This window comes from Urocampus carinirostris, chromosome 4 (genome assembly GCF_059441175.1).
Source record: "Urocampus carinirostris isolate Australia breed hairy pipefish chromosome 4, RoL_Ucar_1.0, whole genome shotgun sequence".
Classification (NCBI taxonomy): Eukaryota; Metazoa; Chordata; class Actinopteri; order Syngnathiformes; family Syngnathidae; genus Urocampus; species Urocampus carinirostris.
The window spans coordinates 37,842,087-37,860,298 of record NC_142352.1 but is presented as its reverse complement, the minus strand read 5'-3'; the positions used below and the strand labels follow the sequence as shown (position 1 = coordinate 37,860,298).

Below are 18,212 nucleotides of genomic sequence, written 5' to 3'. Positions count from 1 at the left end.
ATTCAACTCACGACAGACTGGAACTTATCTTATTTGTAAGTAGGGCAGTGTCTATAATATTTTTCCCATTATCCCCCATTTTTACTTCAAAAACAAATCTGGCATAGAAAGATAATTATTGTATTATCATTGTTTTTTGTGAAATCTTAGACGGCTTCATTAAAAAAAACATGTTATTAACTAAAATTGCTGTGGACCATTAAAGCATCACCCGCGTTGAGACGCGAAACTATTTTTGGGTGGCATTTCCCTTTCTGGCGGGGTCATTCACCTCTAGAGTGACCATTGTACCTGATTGCTTGTAAAAGATTGTGATCCTAGCCAAACTTGTTCTGGCATGAGAGAAAAGAATGTCTTTCGGGGGAAACCTAAGTCAGCAAAACCGGAAATCATCTGTGGTAACCTATCTGACTTCCTGTAAAATATGTTTTTTCAGGCCAATGTTTTTTTGACCTGGAAGAGTGAAATGCCATTCTCGAAAAAAATGATGAGTCAACAAAACCAAAAGTGCTGAGTCAGCTTTTTGAGGCATTTTTCCACAACCAGGTTAACCTACCTGCCTGTGGAAAAATAGTGGTTGTATCTGAATCATTACCTTCTATTCTTGGGTGGACAGAAACACAAACAAACAAACAGATCAAACGACCAAAAGACAAACAGATATATATGTACTTGGATCCCAAACAAAAACATTACCACCACCCTCGCTTTGCTCGTGGGTGATAAATAAATTTCCCCGTAGTACCTCATGAACAGCAGCCACCTACTGATATTGATGGATGTGAGAGTTACTCAGCTGATCACTGAAAAATGACATGGTTTTTTTGGGGGGAAAGATAAAATTGGGCAATTTCCTGTGGACAAGGCCTCATAGCAATAGTGTGCACTCTGCTCACCTTATCGTCGAGCTTTTTGGCGCAGAAGGACAGCTCTACGTAGCCATTGTTGCCGGAAATTTCGTCTGCATGCACCTAGCAGGAAATCAGATTTTTTTTTTCAGTAACATGCCTTTAAGACCTTCGCTCATAATGGAAAAGGAGATCTTTGCTTCACCAGTAAACGGCGCAAAAATGCATCTTGAAAAGTCCAGGTAGAAAAATCGATGTTTCTTTCTGTTTTGCACCTTTTTAAAGATTTATTTTTTGGGAGAACAAGAGTCTGCCCTATCAATCAATAAATATTGTTTTTATTTTACTCCCAATAATTAAAAAAACTGTGAAATACAGTTATGTTGGCTAAAATATGTTGAATCTTGAGCTATATTTTGTAAATTTAAGGAATTTTAATTTTGCTAATGAAAAAAAGTGAATTTTTTTAAAGTCTTTAAAGGGACACTGTGTAATATTTCACCACTAGATGTTGCTGTATTGTGTAGCGCAACCAACAACAAGTGCTACAAAACACAAGGAAGAATACAAACTACAGAGACTAAAAGTGACCTTTTCATTTTTTTCCCAGCGTTTTAAAAGGTGTTGGGTTTTTGGGTGTATATACCCATCCATCCATCCATCATCTGCGCCGCTTATTCTCAGTAGGGTTGTTGGGGTGCTGGAGCCCATCCCAGCTGTCTTCGGGCAGTGGGCAGGGGACACCCTGAACTGGTTGCCAGCCAGTCGCAGGGCACACAGAGACAGACAACTCACTCGCTCATTCATACCTAGGGACAATTTGGACCGGCCATTAACCTGAAATGCATGTTTCTGTAATGTTATCAAACAGTATGATTTTTTTTATTTTATTTTACCCGAGAAATAAGTAAAATAGGAAAAATACTACTAAAAACAGTACAATTATCTTCACCATTTTGCACATTTTAATTATTTAGATTTAAGAAGAAAATAAAATGGTAGAAAGGAAAAAAAAATCTTAAACCACGCCATTTGCATTACAATTTAGATTTCAGCTTTTTGGTGGAACAAATGTGTACTTTTAATCCCGTACATACAAACCCTAGATGCGGTGGCGGATTTGATCAGGGTTCCAGGCTGATTCATGGAAAGAAAATAATAGGCGGAAACAAAATCTGTTTTTTTCTGCACCGCTTATCCTAAGTAGGGTCGCGGGGGTGCTGGAGCCTATCCCAGCTGTTTTCGGGTAGTGGGCAGGGGACACCCTGAACCGTTTGCCAGCCGGTCGCGGGGCACACATAGACATACAACTCACTCATTCACACCGAGGAACAATTTGGAGCGGCCAATTAACCTGACATGCATGTTTTTGGAATGTGGGAGGAAACCGGAGTGCTCGGAGGAAACCCACACAAGCACAGGGAGAACATGCTAACTCCACACAGGAAGGTTTGAAAACTCATAAAATTCAGTCCCAGGAGCAAACTTCAAAGTCCTGTCTTCAAAAAGAGACCAAAACTATGCTGATATTCCAAATAGTTAAAGTACAGCTTCAGTTTTACTTTGGGTGCACCTTTTTATGCATTCAGGTATAAATATTACAGTAAGTATTAATAATTTGAAAACAACAGGACCAGTTGACATCAATGAGGCTAGAGTCCATTGACATGCCTTTGTTTTTCTTCAAAATGCTGACTGCGGATAGTGGCGCCTTTAATTAAACTGTTAATTAAAACTGGTTTGCTGCACTTACAAGAAGACATGAGAGCACCAAAGGGGCTCAGCATTATGAACGCATCTGTCTTTTGGAAGGTCCGCACAACAACAACAACACACGAAAGACTAATCGAACCATCTAGTAGCTGGTTCCTTCCGAAGTTTTCCCTTGACTGCATTACGGGGACACGGTTTCATGGAGGAAAACTGACGTAAAGAGGCTTTTATTGCTGTAAAATACTGAATAACAAAACGGAATACTGTAGCTATTATTGTTCTCATAAAGGAAAATTGATTCTGACCCCGTATGAATAGAGAAACTGTCACATTTCCGTTCAGGGTCACGGGGTAGTTGGAGTCCATCTCGCGTGACTCACATCCGCACCACACGCAAATTGGAATCTTGGGTTAACCTTTCCACCACTCCGTTGTAGGAAAGTGGGAGAGTGTGAGCGTACCAGGGGAAAACCTACGCAAGTGAAAAAGTGGCAAACTTTGCACAGAGCTGACTCAGAGTTGAGATTTCAAATCGTGTAACAAATTTGTAGAGCAGGGGTGGGCAAGTATTTGGAGTCGCGGGCGGCTTTAGGTCAAAACGTTTGGCCAAAGGGCAGATCCTGGAGACTAGTTTTCTCATTTAGGAATAAATATACATGCAGACATTTACGTGTTATATTACTTCTATTTGTTTTCAAATACATTAGTTTCATCAAATTGGTTTTGAGTAGCTTTCAATTAAATCTAAATAGTATACTAGGTCTCTTTTTAAGCACCACATTTGTTATTTAGTTGTGTAGTATTACTGTGGTGGTATATTTGTAGTATTGGGACGGCATTGGCTCAGGAGGTAAAGCTATATATATATATATATATATATATATATATATATATATATATATATATATATATATATATATATATATATATATATATATTGCAATTGTGTCTCTTTGAGTCAAAAAGATTCCTGAACCGTGATGTACAACAAATACTTGAGCCTGTAAATTCAGTTTGATCTTGGCTAACACAATACAATGCTAATACATGCATAAACAAACAATAAATTAATAAAAAATAAGTGAAAAATAAAATAAAGAAATAAAATAAAATAGATACAGTTTTAAAAAATAACAAACAAACAAACAAAATAAATTAAAAAATAAAGGTTTCTAATTTGCGTGTTTTGTCTGTCACGGGACTTTTTGGGAAGGCAACATCTGCAAAAAACAAGGGATTACTGTGTACTGTATTTGCAGAAGACCGTCCTGCCTTTTAAAGAACTTACTGTGATGGTGGATTTGCCAGCATATTTTCCATACTTGAGAAGTAGAGGTTTCACCATCTTCTTTTGGGCAACAATCTGCACACAGCACAGAATTATTGACTCCGTTACACATTGAACTACAAAACCTTCGAGTGACCTGCGAATGACCCGGTGAGGATTTGCGTGTAATTTGCCATGTACCTGACCGAGCGTGCACTCGACTCCACCCAAGAAATCGTCATCGCGTGTTCCGATGCTGTGAGTGCCGTGAATGTCGTACACTTCCAGCCGCAGCTTCTGAACCTCTTCAAAGTAGTAATCCAAGGAGAATACTTTAGCGAAGACCGGATGCAAGTTGCTCTTGATCACTTCTGTCCTGTCCAACTGTGCAAAAATAGCCCAAATTCAACATTGGCTCGCCGGTGACATTTCATTTTCATCAATCTCGACTCAATCGATTGTCATAAGGGAGAGACGACCGCTGGTCGACCGGAGGGTCACGACTCGGCAATTATATTCTCACAAAAGAAGGGGACGCAATAGACCGATTTCTTATCAAACTGAAGATACGAGAGAAGAATGGAGGATTCTGACATTTAATCGGGGTACATAAACGACATCTGGTCTGCCTTTGACTGACCGACAAGAAAGCTGAATTCTCTGTGGGCCAATCCCTTCGGCCTGGATTTTGTTTTTTCCTGCATAAACATTTCCAAACTGCTAAATGTCAAATCAAACTAATTCTAAACAAGCAATATGAATCGATTAACGGATAAATGAATCCAATGGCGGGTCGTGCAATTCACACCTAGGCCTTCAGTAAGCTGAATCAATACAACACTCAAAAACTTTTTTATGGCTTTTAAACATTAACTACAGCTCAGTTGTAAAAACACAACAATAATAACCTCAGAAAATTGCTAAATAATTCAGGAATATAGCTACATTTTACTGAATAATTATCCCTTTTATTCATTCACAAAATCTATCCTCCTTTCTTTTCTCAAGAATATTTTATTTTCCCTGTCAAACAGATTATTATTTCTTTTCTATCACCTTCGAAGCTAATGATGAAAGTCAAGCTAGCCTGTCCGGTTGTATTTTTTGATTTTTGGACTCAAAATATCCGTTGGACAGAGGCAGTGACACAGGGATTTTTATCTTCACGTTTTCGTTGTGACGCCTTCGTTACTGCCCCTAGCCAATCATAGTTTGTGAAACCGGTGACGTTTCCCAAAGCCCGCTAACAGGTGCTGACTCGCCAACTCGAAATCTGACTGGCTAAAGCAAGAACTTTATCAAAAACTGATAGTTTGCCTCAACTTCAAGTGAGGTTTTTGCTCGTCCCCCTTTAGGGTCGCATTGAAGTGCTTCGCATCCTTGTTAAATATTTTTCTGACGGGATCACTTGAGGGCCTGCTACATGGAGTGTTTACACTTCATACTCAATGCTTATGTTCCGTGCTTAACACACTGTGTGCAGGCTAAACGTAAACAAATCCCCCTGCCACTGAGGACGTCACTGTCCCCTAGTGTAGTGGATGCGCAATTGCACTTTATTCTGGGAAAGTTAGAAAAAAGGTTCCAAGGAGTCAAACGCGTCTGCGCCCCTTCTGAGGAGGCCTCACGCCCCCCAGGGGGCCTACCCCACTATTTGAGAAATACTTATTTAAACACTTCCACTGAACGGAGAACACCCTCTAATCTGCGGATTTCTTCTTGGCTCTTGGAATCAGTAGGAGACCCGCATTTTCCGGGCAAATGCTCCAAGCAGGAACAATTGAGAAAAAAATGAAGGTTTCTACTTCACAAATATTGCCTTTCATGGGTTCTCTTTGAAACCCCCGTGATAAACAAGGGTTTACTGTATAAGAATATTAATAAATGTATTTGTTGTCAAGGAAAAAGTAAATTTGGAAAATGTCAATAGTTTTGGTATGGTAAACAACAGGCCTTTGATGGCAGCCTAGTTAAGAGAATATTTGATGTCATTAGACCTTGAAGGCAGTTTGTACATTTATATGTTGGTAAAGCAAACAAAGCTACCCAGCCTGTCTAAACCAAACTTAACGTCAGCCGTGTTCCTCCTGGCCTCAAATATAATGTGTTCTTGATGTACAGACGCTCGCCTACTTACGACTATTAGAGTTACAAAAAACTATAGATACGAAAAAAAATTCAGGATATTGAAAAAAATACTTGGACATTGCTGTAAGTCAGATTTTGTATTGTGTGCATCTTTTTCCGAGTACAGGACAGTACTGTGGTGCTTCTTTCCACCGCTAACGACGTGTGGCGCTGTGAGAGGTCACCCAGCATCCACCCGGAAGAAAAAAAAACCTGCTTCCTCTTCCTAGTTCGTGTGTAAACATTCTAAACTGTATCTCCAGCACACTAAGAACTTTGACATGTTTATTGTTCGATATCCCGTGCATCCATTCAATATGGTTGGTGTAAAGTGTAAAGAAGAGGCGAGCGTGAAATGAAAGTGGAATAAGAAAGCTTTATGCAGTTAAAAATATGGTTGGATCACTTTTATTTCATCCACTCTCTACCACGGAGGAGGACCTCTTGAAGCCCATCTTCCAAAAGTAAGTTAAACCTCACTTTATTCATCTTTATAGAGAATATTATTTTCTGAAATGTTTATTTTTTCGGACAAAACAATACAGGTTACTTATACAAGCCTCAAACATACTTATCTAAACCTTAAACATATAGCACTGAAGCAACTTAGGAACAAATTCAACTTACGAATGTAAGTAGGGTTTGTAAGTAGGGCAGCGTCTTTATAAGAATTTCCTAAGAATTTTCTTAAGCGTTACTTCATGGTCTAATGTCTCCTCGGCATTGTGATTACTTTGCTCCTTACCGTGTCCACCTGATCCCCATTTGTGTTCCTGCTGCCCTTGATTAATATGTCCTACTTTATTTCACATGCAAACTCCATGCGTCGACATATGAAGCTCTTAATATTGCAAATCTATGTTGTTATTTTTTTACACTGCATTGGCTAAAAACCTTGAGCTTTTTTGAGAATATTCTGCTTACGGAATTGTGCCATGTCTCGCCAATTATATTTATTATTTTGTCAATCGGGTCGCAGAGAAGGGCACATAGATGTCACGGCTGCACTGGAAGTGATGAATGACTTTTGAGTAGCACTTGAAAAGAAGCAACACTGTACTGCTTTTTTTTTATTGATTTGTGCAATGTCTTTGACACATGTTTTAAAACTTGGACTTGTGAGGCCTGTACTCAATATAATACCTGTTTCTTGTAGTGCATTTGCTACGCGGACTTTTCGCGTCATTGGCTTCAATAGCTTGGACCTCTTGAGCTTGCCGAGCTTTTGCTATCCCTTCCTATTATGTTTACGTAGCATAGCTACAGTTGTACGAGAGGCGGTTTGAGAACTAATTCATACTTACTCTCACAAATAACATCATACGTTCAAACATGCACAATGATAATCTCAAACAGACACAGTCATACCAATGCACAAACACTACCATAGTCTCACATACAGAAAACTATACTCTCATAGGAACTATGAAACTCTCTCACAAATACTACTACACAATAATACACACACTGCTGTACTCTCTCACTAGGGCTGTCGTAATTATCACATATTTGTCTAATCAGCAATATTTTTCATATTCACCAACATTTTTCACATTTGCGATTACCGTCTTTTGACCTCCTTTTACTATGTATTAGTAGTTTTCAAAGTCTAAGAATGTAAAGCAAAAAAGAGACATTTGTCTGCTGCTCTTAGCTGCATTTACTGTAAATGTGTTGAAATCTTGAAGCGACGCAAAGAGACATTTATCTGTTTGCAGCTGTATGCACTTTAAGTGTATGTGTTGAAATTAAAGTATTTTTTCTCATCTGTGGATCTCATTTTTGCACTTTGTTCAATTTTGCACTTAATTACGAAAAAGTTGAGTCAAGGACCTTACAACCTGTTAGCTCACCTGTGCATTGTTCCCCAAGGCTAAAATACTGCACAGTTGCGGGTGTTTTAAAAAAAGGAACTAAATGTAAAATTAACAATGATTTCTCGATTAATTCTTGACTTGATTTCTTGACCATTAAATTGCTCTTCCTTATTAGATTGTACAGTTTTTGTAATATTAAGCTCATATTATCATAGTAACATATAATGCAGAGGGTAAAAAAATCAAAAATATTTTTGCCAATCGAGATTATTTGTGAGACAACTAGTTGTCACCAGAAATTCCTAATTGTGACATCCCAGTCTCTCACACATACCACTATATTCTCATACACACTATTATGCATTATACGCTCTCACAGATACTAATGCACTTGGAGCAACTCCAGTTTGACATCAATCCGTACAACATATACACACAGATCAGTCTGCATCGCCATCGTTACCAAAACTACCCAAAGTAAAGCTAAGCGGTGTCAAAACCTCTATAGTAAAAGCAACCTATATAGGGAGAGATTTACATGTATATTGTTCATATCCACTCATATATTCACAATTTACTCAACATTTAAAAATCATACATACACGGAAGATTGAAAACTGCATACGTGAATTGCAGATGTATTAGTGGTTCTGCAAAATAGCCATGATTTACACTCGATGACTTCTTTGAATGGTCCTGGAGAAATTAAAAAATCTAAAAGTGTGTGAACCCTAAAATTTTTAAACACGACTAGACATGCATGAAAGCTCAAACCGTGTGAGAACTGTCATGTAATCTGAGCACAAATACAGCAAACTGCTTAGATTTTTAGCAAATAACGGAGAAGCTAGTCACCCCCCAACACACAACTATGTACATAATTACAGGCTGCACCCATTGTTTCCAAAGAGCAAAGAAAACCCAGTTAAGCCACATCCGTCATCTTTTCTTTCCCCTCATCCTTCTCCTCACGTAGTGCCATCTGGATGAACAGATTTGAGATGAGTTGGATGAGTTTGTTTGTTGATGACAGTTAATCTCGGGAAGAGAGGATGACTCGTGCCAAAGACTGGATGTTGTCAAGGTAAGAAGCACGTCCCTGCCTTGGAAAATTAATGCTCTTCTTAATCGGTTCTTCTCAAAATATTTATAGCTTATAGTTTAATGCGCATGGTTTCAAAACCCAGTCGGTTTGTGTCGGTTGCCATCTCTCTCCAAATGTATTCTACAGTATCCTGGATAGGATCATGTCCGAAGCTCTGGAGCAACATGAACGTACAGTCAGTATTGGGGGACACAACATCACTAATCTCTGGTTTGCTAATGATTGGCAAGAGATAAACAAGAAATCAGAGACCAGGTCAATCGTCTGGACAAAGCATCAACCCAGTATGGGATGGAAATGAGCACAGAAAAACAAAAGTAATGAACAACAATCATCAAGGTATCACCACAAACATCATCATCAACCACAGAGAGCCAGAACTATTTTCCACATTAAATTATCTTGGAATTGTCATGGATAGCACGGCGGCGCAGTGGTTAGCGCGTGTGCAGCACAGTTCTGAGGTCATGAGATCAAACCTCCTGTGTGGAGTTTGCATGTTCTCCCCGTGCTTGCGTGGGTTTCCTCCGGGCACTCCGGCTTCCTCCCACATTCCCAAAACATGTGTTTCAGGTTAATTGGCCGGTTCAAATTGTCCCTAGGTGTGGATGAGCGAGCGAGTGAGTTGTCTGTCTCTGTGTGCCCTGCGACTGGCTGGCAACCAGTTCAGCATGTCCCCTGCCCACTGCCCGAAGATAGCTGGGATGGGCTCCAGAACCCCCGCGACCCTACTGAGGATAAGCGGTGCAAATAATGGATGGATGGATGGATGGAACTGTCATATCAGAAGAGGGGTCAGAACCAGAAATCATGCCCAGGATAGCTCCAACCACAGCTGCACTTGCCAGACTTAAACTCATCCGAAGGGACACGAACTTAGCAGTGAAATCAAAGAGCAGACTCATGCAAGCGCTGGTTACTTCTATCTTCCTCTACGCTTGTGAAACATGGACCCTCACAGCAAAATTAGAAAAAGAAATCGAGGCCATGGAGATGCGATGCTACCGGAAACTTCTGGGCATGAGCTACTTAGCCCATGTGAGAAACAAAACGGTGTGCAGCACCATCAGAGGGCACATTGGATCCAAGGAAGAAATGTGGTCAACTGTGCGCTGATGAAAACTTAAGTGGTACGGTTACGCCACAAGATCATCAGAACTGGCCAAGATAATCTTCCAGTGCACAGCCCATGGGGGCAGGAGGAGAGGAAGACCAAAAATGAACTGGGCTGACAACATAAAGGAATGGACTGGTGCCAACTTTGCCACGACCCAAGAACAGGCCAGGGACCGTCAACTTTGGAGATGGCTATCCAGAGTTGCGTCCTCATTCCAAGGATCCAATTTCCAAGAATCCGTGAACCGTAAACCGTGATAGTTTGATGGACAGCTAGCCTTTGACTCACGTAAACATCAGATTTTTTTCTAACACTTTCATTAGTATGGACCTGAAATTTGTTTACACCTACACATTTGGTGGTTGGCATAAAATCAAAATTGACCTTTCAATTGCAGAATAACCACAACAAAATGTGAGCAGCCTTGTTGTAATGTTGAAATGTGTCATAATATATAGTCATAATTGTTTGAGTTTTCTAGAACAGTGTTTTTTTAAACAGTGTAGCTTAAGATATCAACTAGTTTGTCCCATGCATTTGCCCAATTTTATCTTTTCAAAAAGGAAATGACATTGTTCGATTTATGTGCTTTCTTCCAGTGATCAGCCGAGGAACTGTAAAATTAAGTGGCAGAAAGTTACTATTTTTTTGTTTTATATACTAATTATCTGATCATGTCATGATTAGTGATTCGGGGCACCTGCGGCTGCCCCGGTGACGCCAACAGCCCTGGTCGCTGATTGGCTCCTTGCCACTTTTTAAACCCCCCCGACTCCCTGTTACTGGCATCTGATCATTGCGAACCTTCAGCTCCCGCTAAGGCAAGCCTTCCGAACCTGACTCCCTGTTTTTAACTCCTGTACGTTTCCCGGCTTCGACCTGTTTCGTTTGATCACGTCTCTGCTCCTGCGCCCCGGTAACCCGACCTGCTTTTCCCTCTTCGACACCGCTATCGCTCGCCAGAGAAGTGCCACTTCCGCGTCACGAGCGATCTGCTCCCCACAATCTACGATCAGTGGATCGTGGGTGCCAGCTTACGTCTCTTTTCAAATAAAACTAAGAAACTAACGCAATTGGGTTCCCTTATCCGTTCCTGGTTCCTGACAGATAATGAGGAAGTACTGTACAAGGAAATATATTTATTAACTTTTGTTTGATGAAGCTGAAATTGCAATGCAAAGACTAATATAATAAATCAAAAACAGTAAAGATATTGCACCTAATTTTGCTCATTGTAACCATTGTCTTGTTTTACTAATTACATCTACTATAAATACAGTACTACTTTATTGTTTCACTGCCAGGTACTTTTTTTCCACATTTTAAATATCATTTTTCTCCTTTTTTCTAGAAAAAAAGGATGAAAATAACAGTCGCCTTTGAAAAGCAGGTTAAAATATATAGTACAATAAGAAATAAGAGGAACTACAAATGACAAGATTTTAGACCGTCACATTCCACATTTCAAAAATGTAACTAAAATTGACGCCAGAGTCCGTCCATTTCTCTCTCGGCCAAACCCAGAAGTGCTGATGCATGGTTTTACAGTGGGACCTCGCTACTTCGCGGTTCGACGTTCGCGGCTTCAGAGCTTCGCGGTCTGTAATGATTAAAAAATAATAATAATAATAATAATAATAAAATATATATATATATATATATATATATATATATATATATATTTTTTTTTTTTTTTTTTTTTAATTTATTTTTTTGGGGGGGAAGAGTCGTCGCTACTTCGCAGATTTTCACTTTTTGCGGGTTGTTTTGTTCCCCATTAGCCGGGTCTAAAAAAATAATAATTAAAAAAAAAAAATATATATATATATATATATATATATATATATATATATATATATATATATATATGTTGTTGTTTGTTTTTAAAGGTGCGCCGCTACTTCGCGGATTTTCACCTATCGCGGGTGGTTTTGGTCCCCATTAACCGCGATAACCGAGGTCTTACTGTATATAAACTTGTTAGGATTATTGTAATGCCCTGTTCTACGGTCTTCCAAAAAGAACATTGCCAGCTTGCAGCAACTACAAAATTCAGCATCAAGTGAGCTTTTCAATATGGCTTATAATTGATCATTTTTATTTAGTATGATTCGTTTAACCTTGAGCCTTTTGCTGTAACATATTCTACTTTTTTCACATTTTTATGTTTTCGTTTGCAGTTTTGTTTTGTTTTATTATTATTACAATGTTTGCTCATGTGACACACCCACACTGGTAGAGTGTGTTTAAATGGCTAAAAATCCTTGACCCAAATCTGCTGCCTTCCCTCAGTGTGGAGGAAATATATTTTATTTTTATCTTTATTTTGTTCTTATTTTATTTTAACGATTTTGTGTGTCTGTGTATAAGGTGTTCCAGGGTGTTGGGCGGGGGAAAAGGAGGGCATTTTATTGTCTTATTGTATACTGAATGTTTTAATAAAGCACTTTGAGTGGAAATTCGGTGGCTGAAAAGTGCTGAGCCATGGTGACCACAAATGTTAAGAAAAACGTCAGTTTAGGAAACATGATCATTTAACCTTTTGGAAAAAAAAACTAAATTAGTCCCTGGAAATAGTAAATGGTGTATCTCAAGATTTTTTAATTTAAAAAGTGTTGTGAGACACTGTTCCAATCATATCCTTTATATGATTTTAAATCAGCACATTCATATTTAGATCAAGTTAACAATTTGTAGTCTTCCTTGTGCTTTGTAGCGCTCGTTTTTAGTTGCAGAACACAATACACCGGAATGTAATGGTCAAATAACAGTAATCTATTGAGCAAACACGTATTTGTACCTTTTGGATGAATATAGTAGTTTCTACCTGTGGTGCAGTGGCGGGCACATTTGTCTACAACGTGAAAGGTCCCCAGTTTGAGACAAAGTGGAAATATTTGTTCGCCTATAGCAGGGGTAGGGAACCTATGGCTCGGGAGCCATATATGGCTCTTTTCATGAGTACATATGGCTCCGAAATAAAATGTAACTACAGTGGAACCTCGGTTTTCGAACGCCTCTCAGTTCGAACAAATCGGTTCTCGACCAAAAATTTCGAGAAATACTTGCTTCGCTTTTCATTCAAAAAAATCGCAGTTCGAACGCCGGTACGCTAGGGTGTGATGCTGAGCGGCGTACGGGTGTAGATTACCCCCACCCCTCGTGAAGAACTGTTGTCACGTGAGCGCGCACTGCTTTTTGCTTTCGTTTTTAATAGATAGATAGATAGATAGATACTTTACTTTATTCATCCCCTAAGGGAAATTCACAATATCGGTGAACGGAGTGTTTTAACCCCTAATTATGCCTCGGAAGAAGGTCGGTGCAAGCAGCAAAGTTGCTACAGGTGAAAAAAGAAGAGTAGTGCGTACAACTATTGCATTTAAGAAAGAAATAATAGCAAGATATGAAGAAGATGTGCGAGTTTCCCTTCTTTCGAGGGAATAGAGCATGGCTTCTGCAGACCACCACAAAGGTAAGAAATCCTATTCATAAATGTTTTCTTTATTCTTTAACCGCTCACCACTTGTTGTGGAATGACGTGCTAAATGATGTGTAAACGACCTGATTTTTTTATTTTTACACGTTCATGTTAGTGTAATCTTTCGTACAGAAGATTACGCTAACGCGAACGTACGATTAGCCTGGGTTAGCTTCATGTTTACTTTCATGGTAAAAGTTCAGGGTGTTGTAACGGATTAAAACGATTTTACATTACTTTTAATGGGAAAAACGATTTTCGGTGATCGACCAAATCGGTTTTCGAACAGGGTTCTGGATCGGATTATGGTCGAGAACTGAGGTTCCACTGTATTGCACATCTCTCTGTGGCGTTCCAAAGTCAAGTGATTTCATCCCGATTTTGGTCCATATAAAGCCGAAGCAACTTAATGCAGAAGTTTGATAAGAAGCCATTTAAACTGATAAACAAAAACGCTGACAAACGACTTTGATTGGGTGAGCAGTACAGGTGGGCGGATCCCTGCACACAGTGCAAGGCACTTCCTTCTCTCTCTCTCTCACTCAGTGCAGTCTACACCGAAAGTGAATATGACGGCATGCTTATCGTTTGCAATAATTTGTGACATTTTTACAAAAGAACTTTGCATGCACATTGTTTTGAAACCGTTATTAAGTACTAATATCATGGAAAAAAATTGCCTCAACACTCTTAACTGAAGGTGGAAGACAAATTGTAAATGGCATATTTACATTGATTTGGGACACAGGATTTGGCATTATTATCATTTCATACATTTGATTAAATCATCAAATGACACACAGTGAAATAAAATGTGCTGAAGAATTAGGTTTTGTTTAGAGAGCGTGTTTGGCAGTTTTTTCAATTTTGTCTGAAAATATATGATGTGGCTCTCTCAATTTCTTTTTAAAACATTTTTTGCTTTTATGGCTCTTTGGGTCAAAAAGGTTCCTGACCCCTGGCCTGGAGAAAGATGGGTACCACTACTTGGCAAGACACACCATAGGAAATGGTGCCCCTACAACTCTAGCTGTTATGGGATCCCAGGTCCAATATCGGGCTGGTTTCGGGCATAAAATGACAGTCATGAAGTCGGGTTTCTCTCTTGCTGATTTTTTTTGTTTAATTATCCACTCTGGAGTAGCTTCACAGCACCCACGCTACCCTGTTGACCTCGGAAGAGTGACTTTTTCCGTTTCTGACTAGCCGTTTATTGTCGCTAACAGCAAATATCATCTTTTTAAAGTAGTGAGGGTAGAGTTCATGCTGCACACTTTGGAGCCAAAGTGCAAAACTCGCGCCAGGCTGTTTGTTGTCAGAGACGGCCACTTTCACCTTTCTTCCCCACAAATAAATGGTGAAAATTAAAGTTTTTGTCAGGCTCGGTCACTCAAATCAAGTTCATCTGTCGGGCTCGGACTGGTTCGGCTCTGGCTTGATTTTTAAGGCCCGATCTTACTTTTAATTCAAACGAAATATTTTTTCACTTTATATTTTCAGCAAAGAATAATATTTCATGCAATTACTCTAATTTCACTTTAATGGTTTGAGCCAGGTGGACATGGAAAGCGTGTGTATCCATCCATCCATTATCTGCACCGCTTATCCTCAGTAGGGTTGCAGGGGTGCTGGAGTCCATCCTAGCTATCTTCGGGCAGTGGGCAGGGGACACCCTGAACTAGTTGCCAGCCAATCGCAGTGCACACAGGGACAGAAAACTCATTCGCTCATTCACTCCCAAGGTCAATTTGGACCAGCCAATTCAGCTGAAATGCATGTTCTTGGAATGTGGGAGGAACTTGAATGCCCAGGGGAAACCCACACAAGCATGGGGAGAACATGCAGACTCCACACAGGAAGGTTTAATCTCATGACCTCAGAACTGTGCCGCACACGCGCTAACCACTGCGCCGCCGCGTGTATACTTTTTTTCATTTAACGCTAGAGATAGTTGGTCTTTTTTCCAATTTCACAAAACCATTCTGGCAAGTTTGAAGGTGTCACTTATTCAGTCTGCTGCAGACATTCTGCGTGTTCATGCCACACTGAACTCAGGTCAGTTATTCCATCTGACAAGCATGTCTTAGATTACAGCCTGAAAAATCCATATCTGTCCTCCCTGCTCCGTACCAAGTGATTTTTTTTCCATCCTCCCGAAAAATGTCTCTAAACAACACCGTAATCAGGAGCTGTAAGGGTAAAGTGACCGTTATGAAATCCACATGTCAAATCAAGTTTACTTGGATAGCCCAAAATCACAAAAAGTCTCAAAGGGCTGCACAGACCACTATTATACCATCCCCTGATCTGAAACCTACATAAGGGCAGGATAAAGTCAAAATCAGATAGTTATTACACAATTTTGCTAATTTTAAAGGTTTTATTTACTATATTTTACAATTTCATGTATTTTTAGAAAAACAAAATGACAATTTTAAGAACTACTTGTCTCCATTTTAACTCATGTTACTAGAAAAATAAACAAACCTTCAAAATGTGCTAAATTATCTGATTATTCTGCTCATTAAAAGCATTATTATCTTATACTGCCATGTTTTCTATAATATATTTTACAATATTTTATTTCTTAGCAAAACAAAAGGTTAATTTACCCATTTCACTGTGATTTATACTTATTTTGAAATGACAACTTTAAGTACTACTTTCCTCATTTGATTTGACCTCAAATTACTAGGAAATTAAACAAATCCTCAACATGAGCTAAGTTATTTGATCATTCTGCTCATGTTAAGTATTAATCTATTATTATGCCATGTTTTAGACTATATATTACAATATTTTCTTTTCTTTGTTAAAATGCAGATTAAAAGAAAAAATAAACTCTAAGTGCAGTTTGTGCCAAATTTCTCAAGATTTAACCTGAGATTTGACAGACACTCCAAATTTGTTTGTGAGCTATCCAAGAATATAAAACATTCAAGCTAGAACACAACTTAAGAGCGCCATACGTAATGAGTCCATTTATCAACAACCACTCCCGAAGTATTTTTTTTTTTTTTTTTTTGATCTAGCGCAGTGGTTCTCAACTGATGGGTCGGGACCCAAAAGCAGGTTGTGGACCTTTTCCGTGGCAAAATAATGCAAAACTAAGGGTCGATTACACTCCTTAACTGTAGATGGCGATTATGCTCTGCTGAATCCTTTCTTCCTGTTCAGTAAATCAGCGCATTTGAGATGAAACACATCTCATTTCACTTTTATAGGTGAAGAAATTGCACTTCGAAATGCTCTCTCGTATTGTCATAGTTTTGGGGGACCACTGCTTAACACGGTATGTGCAATAGGGGGGGGCTCACCTCTGTCCACTGCCCGTTGGTCTGTACCATGAGCATCACGCAAGGGTCTGATTTATTCAGAGTGTCCCGGTCCAGTAGAGCCTTGCAAGACACCCGCAGCTCCACTTTGGAGACGCAGGTGGCCGGCCCGCCGAGGCTGGTGGCGGGGGAGCTGGCCTCTTGAATGTCGTTCATCCTGGCTCGGACAAGAACCAGTGGAGGGGCCGAGGGGCAAGCCAGTAGTCGGGGACGCGCTCTCTTTAACTGTGAGGGATGGAACAGGATGTGGTAAGAAAAGAATCCTGACAGGCAGTCTTCTTGGGTACGAGTACTGTAGCATTATGAATATTATTTTGTAACTGAAATATGGTTAAAACATGGTGCGTTTCCCCACTTCTTATTAAAAACAGTTCACGACTTTCAATGTTAGATAACTGGTACCTATTCCTACTTCTTTCAGGGTGTATTATTTAATTCTAAGTCTGCTTGCAACACACCACTGACCACCTCGATAAGAAAGAGTAGTTATGTTTATTTGGCCCTACAAAGTTCAACACAATACAGTTATGGTGTCACCATCTCAAGCACAGAATGCAAGAATTTCTCCCTACTGATATTCTCCCCACCGTGTATACTTGCATCTAAGCAACAGTAAAATAAAAAACTAAAATCAAGGTGTCAAGTTATGTCAGTGTTGGCCCTCTCTGCTGGCCTAAAAATATATAAAACATTTGATGTTATATTTTGTCCATGAATAATTTGACTATTAAATAATTCCAGATCGTCTGTGAGCTTCCATTCATTGCTTTCCCTCTGGTTGCGCTGCTTTAAGATGTGTGCTTTCATATTTAAGCATTCATCCACTCACATTTCAGCCATTAGTTGTATGCCAGGGTCAGTTATATGCCCGGGGGCCTTCACAAAGACTTCTGATGGCCGTGTAACATAACAACAGTGTTCGATAAAAGCTGTGGGTTTAGCCAATCAGATTTCAAGTTTGCGTCCATGCGCCTCATCGCGGGCCTTGGAAACATCACTGGTTTCATAAACTAGGGGGCGGTAAACAAGGTTTCACAACAAAATGAGAAGGAAAATACAGAATCCCCGTGTCCACTGCGTCTGTCTAACGGACATTTTTAGACCTAAAATGAATAGAAACATATAGCAGAAACACGACAGCTTTCCACATTAGCTTGGATGGCGATAGAATAGAACTTCTTGATGGAACTGAAATAAACTGACCATCTGTATGACACAGTAATTAAAATCATCTTGAGGAAAGAAAAGAGGATGGATTTTGTGCATAAATAAAAGGAATTTTTGGTGGATAAAATGTGGCTATATTCCCAAATAATACTGCAATTAATTATGCTTTTTTATATGTGTTGCAGCTGCAGCTGCAGTAATTTTTTTATAGCCATAAAATAGTAATTGAGGGTTG

General features: G+C 39.4%; 1 protein-coding gene across 1 annotated transcript in view; it reads right to left on the bottom strand.

The window, feature by feature from the left end:
* cpne7 (copine VII) overlaps positions 1 to 18,212 on the bottom strand; it is a 78,313-nt gene that overhangs the window by 50,554 nt on the left and 9,547 nt on the right. The window contains exons 2-5 of the mRNA XM_088334468.1: positions 16,793 to 17,035; positions 4,030 to 4,212; positions 3,850 to 3,924; positions 897 to 971 (exon numbers count right to left, since the gene is read on the bottom strand). Of these exons, the coding sequence (XP_088190594.1) occupies positions 897 to 971; positions 3,850 to 3,924; positions 4,030 to 4,212; positions 16,793 to 16,966 (507 nt within the window). The 5' untranslated portion in view covers positions 16,967 to 17,035. The remainder of the gene's footprint in view (positions 1 to 896; positions 972 to 3,849; positions 3,925 to 4,029; positions 4,213 to 16,792; positions 17,036 to 18,212) is intronic.